This window comes from Saimiri boliviensis, chromosome 4 (genome assembly GCF_048565385.1).
Source record: "Saimiri boliviensis isolate mSaiBol1 chromosome 4, mSaiBol1.pri, whole genome shotgun sequence".
NCBI classification, from domain to species: Eukaryota; Metazoa; Chordata; class Mammalia; order Primates; family Cebidae; genus Saimiri; species Saimiri boliviensis.
Window position 1 is genome coordinate 148,229,173 of NC_133452.1, and position 4,350 is coordinate 148,233,522.

Genomic DNA, 4,350 nt, shown 5'->3' on the forward strand with positions numbered 1-4,350 from the left:
CATTAAAAGCTTGGTAAACTTTTAGAAAGAGTAGTTCACAACTGCACTAAATGTCCTGACATTTTATGAAGAAGTAAGTTGAAGTGTGATTGCTTTTTTTCAGAGCCTTCAGCTGAGGTAACCACAGATACTAGTTGTTTTGACATGGTTCAGTAATTTTGGCACTTCACTCCTTTCAGATCAAGTTAAACATGCTTTTAAATAGTTGGATGTGGCCTATTAATAGACCTCATTTCCTCACTAAGGACTTCAAATGAAATTATGGACTTGCTCTCTAATGTTATAAAGGTCTCAAAGATATTTTCACAAGTTCACATATTTAAAAGGAAAGCAATGTCTGATTGTACACACCAGAGATGAATTCTCTGAGAGGATCACCAAGCGATGGTTTGTATTTTGTGACCTCTTTACTACTAACACATGTTCAAGAGGAAATTAGGAGTGATTTCCGACTTCTCTCCTTTGCCAATTTCCTCACTGTTTTTTCTCCTTTACACATGGGCACCTTTAAGTGGTGTAAATTGCATTTTCCTCCACCCCATTCTCAATTCAGAGTCTCTCTTTCCTGATGAGATTTTTGTCTCTTTAGCTCATGCAAAATAATCCTTCACTCATATTTTACAACAATTCATTCATTACCAGTAGTAAATTTGGTGTATTTATGTAAATGTTAGTATTTTAATAAGTTCACATTAACTTATTAAATTCATATATTTTATGTCAAAAATTAAAGAAACAAAATGTCATCACTAGCATCTTCCTGCTTCTCACTGCTATCTGTTCAGTTTTGAAGATCAGTAAAATCTCTAGAAATCTTGACTATTAATAAATCTACTACGGATAGGCTTTGTGGCTTTTTCCTTCGTGTTTCTATTTAGTGGCTATAACACAAAGTAATTCCCTAAAGTGATACACTTTTAAAGCGTTTTTTATTGTGATAAGAACAGATAACATAAGATCTACCCTCTTAACACAAATTTAACCACTGCAGGGTTAATGATCAGCACAATGCTGGACCACAGATCTCTAGAACTTACTCATTTTCAATAACTGAAAGGTAACATATTCATATGCGTGTTTAAATAGTGACAAATCAGTTTTTTATAATTTTAGTAAGGTTACTCTATTAAATATAATCAATAATGTGGAAGAAACAATACTTTGTGATCTGAACAGAAAAAAAAACCTGAAAGCCTGAAATTTTTAAGAATTGACAGTTTCCGATATTTTCCTTTTCATTAAAAAGCAACAAATATCTTTTGATGCGGACACTCTCAACTTGAAAGGAAATCTACGACAGAGTAGGAAACATGAACAACAACTAACTCATTTATAACCAGTGACAACCAAAACCTATGAAGTTTTTAAAAGAATGTGATTGTTGTCAGAAGGCATCGAGTCCCGCAGTTGTTCAGCTCTGGTTGCTCTCAGAGCCATGGCTGAGAGGCACAGGGAGCACTCCTCCAAGGCTGGTGGGCATAGACCAGCAAGAAGTGAATTCTGCATACTGTACGGATCATCGCTCAGTTCAGGGCAGTCAGATTGCATCTGGGATCAACCAACTGTGCTTCATGAAACCGTCAGCCCTCATTTGTGTCTGGCTGTTTTCTTCTGTCCAGCTGTAAACAAGGCCAGCTCCAGTTCTCTCCATACCCTGATCTGCATGGTCAGACCAAGTCAGTAGCCTCAGAGCTCAAGTGCAAGTCCCTTCTTGCAGACAACAGTTCCTGCGCATACTGGGAAGTCACAAAGAGAAGCAACTTGGGAATGACAGAGTTAGGGTCCCTTTTTGGAAACGCATACCTTAGATTCCTACACATACTGGTGTGGCATGGCTCTTCCATGAAGTGAAATTAGGTGTTCCTAATAGGAACAACTGTTTTTTTCAGCAGACTAGCTCAGCAGATTCATCTTGCCGGGGAGGCAGGGGTGGTAGTGATTGTATTTTGTTGTTTTACTGCTCTGGGGCTTTGCTTGGATCAGCCAAAAAACACATGGATAGAAATACTGTCAATCTGGTCCCACTCCAGGAACCTAATCATGCCTGAATGGCTCGGAGGAGTGTAATGATGGCAACATTACAGGAACAGGTATGTTGGATTCCGTTCTCATCCACTTCGGCCACAGTGTCGCCTTTACAATAAAGCAAACTATGATTCTGAAGGCACATCATCTCAATCATCAAAGGGAGGGGGTGCCACCGAAGCCCTTTTCCTTGGCAAGTGGCACAAAGGTAATGTTTAGTATTCACCACATTGAATTCTCCTAGCCAGCTGGTGTGTCCCTGTTAAGACTTTCATTTATGCAGCTTGAGCTGGAACCTTTTTTGTTCTCCCAGTCTATTACTTTGTCGATTCAAGGGATAACAGCCAAAGTGAAACAGCTTGCAATTTGCACCTGTCTGCTCTAAGCATTCCATGTTAGATTGCTTGGAGAGTAAACCCTTCACTGCTAATGAGAATGAGACTGGGTAGGGCTGAATGCAGTTTTGTTGGGGGGTTATAGGATATCGTCATGTTTTTTTTATTTTTCTTTTTTTGTAACTGAATTAATGAAGACTTCCCTATTTTCATGTTTAGAATCCCAGTAGTAAGAGACAAATACAATTCCCCCACAAAAAAACACACACACACAAAGCTGCATACTCTTTAAAGAAAATTTTAAGTGTCATGTAACTACAAATTAAATTAATATTCAGCCTGAGTTGCCTCAGATAAGAAAGCAAACATTTAAATGCTAAATTATTTCCATGTGGGTGTAAACATAAAATACCTACAGAGACCTTTACTTTGCAGCATTGGCAAGGGAAGAAAGTAAATTTAAAAAATTTTTAGACGTATTCCAGAAATAGGACTAGCTTTGGTAATAATGCCAAGGGCCCAAAAATAAACTTGAGATTTCTGCTTATATTGCCTTTGAAAATTTAAGCTACTGAATCCAAAATAAAAATTCAAGGATGTCACTGTAAAATCTTACCTACATAGATATAAACATCTCTATCCAACTGATCGTCATGTGAATCACAGAATGAATTCTCCACAATTGCACAAATGTCAGCACCTATGATTCTCCCAAACCCTTTCCCAATTCTCTGCATCTTCCCTAGCTTTGATTCTTTCAAGGAATTCTATCTGTGGATTAGCATCTATTTTGAAAGAATTAAACTTGTTGAGATGAAAGAGTTTTAATCATGGCTTCTAACGTTTTCCCCAAACCTGAGGATATTAAAAAATTCAAAATAATGTTTGAATTATCAGGTAAAATATTCCCAAAGATGATCTAAAATTTAGTAAGCTAGAAATTAAAAAAAAAAAATTAAAGCCTAATAATCTATTTATCAAAGGATCTGCGCTACCTTTGGATTCCAAATATTCTCCACATTGGCACTTCCTGTTGAAATAATAAAGTATATGATGACGGGTGAAGTGAAATAGAAGTGGTCGCAAATGTGTCCCACTAGTAATTAATATATTTGAATCTTGTTGTTGGCCCACATCTGGCCTGACAGATAACGTTCCAGCTTGTTCAGCGACGACCTTTTCAGCACAGTGTTAGGACTCCTGCCAGCCTTTGCAGAGTCTGGTCAGGTCAAAGGGTTGAGCCATGTGTAATTCAGAACAGAGGAGGTCCCACGGTCACTCCACAAAAACAATTACACTACTTATTTCACTCTAGCCCTTGCCCAAAATTCACAAGCCTCACAGTTCCAGTGTAGCCAATCTGATTCTGCCCCTAGGCGATGAGCCACATGAAAATATGTGGTGCCGTGTTTATAAATCTAATCAAAAATAGAAACAGCAGACAGGCACCATGAGGTCCTACTATGGATCATGGGAATCCTTGGGAATTCTGAGGCACTTTTGTTTCTCTTCCATAGATTCTCTTTTGCTACGACGTTGCCTGCTACACTCGTTAATCATCCTCTTTACTCGTGAGTGCCACAAAGGAGGCTACATTTCTACTCACTTCTATCCTTTCCATCCATGGATAACGAAAAATCAAGCTTAAAAGCCTTGCTTTTAAAGGAGAAAAAAATTAAAGAGGGGCCTACTGTGACATCAATCTTACCTCTCTCTCCATGTTCTCAGCTTCTTGCCCTTGGCAATGCACAGATTTAAATCAAGTTTCCCTAAAAAAGAAAAATAATATTTAAAAACCAAGGTAAATTGACCCAACAACCATGAGCTATGTTAAGCAATGTGGGATTGGAGAGCTACGATGCTACTTAATGGTTCCAAAAAATGTAAGTATAAAGTCAACAGGATATAAGCTAGCATCTTACTTTTATTGTTGCTCATTTCTCTCTTTGTTTTTTGTTTTGTTTTGTTTTGTTTTGAGACATTCTGTCAC

At 37.8% G+C, this 4,350-nt stretch overlaps 1 protein-coding gene across 1 annotated transcript in view; it reads right to left on the minus strand.

Annotated features, from left to right (window-relative positions):
* The window catches only part of LOC101045670 (uncharacterized), a 292,425-nt gene extending 288,345 nt beyond the window's left edge, over positions 1-4,080 (minus strand). The window contains exon 1 of the mRNA XM_074397112.1: positions 4,069-4,080. Within this exon, the coding sequence (XP_074253213.1) occupies positions 4,069-4,080 (12 nt within the window). The remainder of the gene's footprint in view (positions 1-4,068) is intronic.
* Positions 4,081-4,350: the final 270 nt, after the last annotated feature.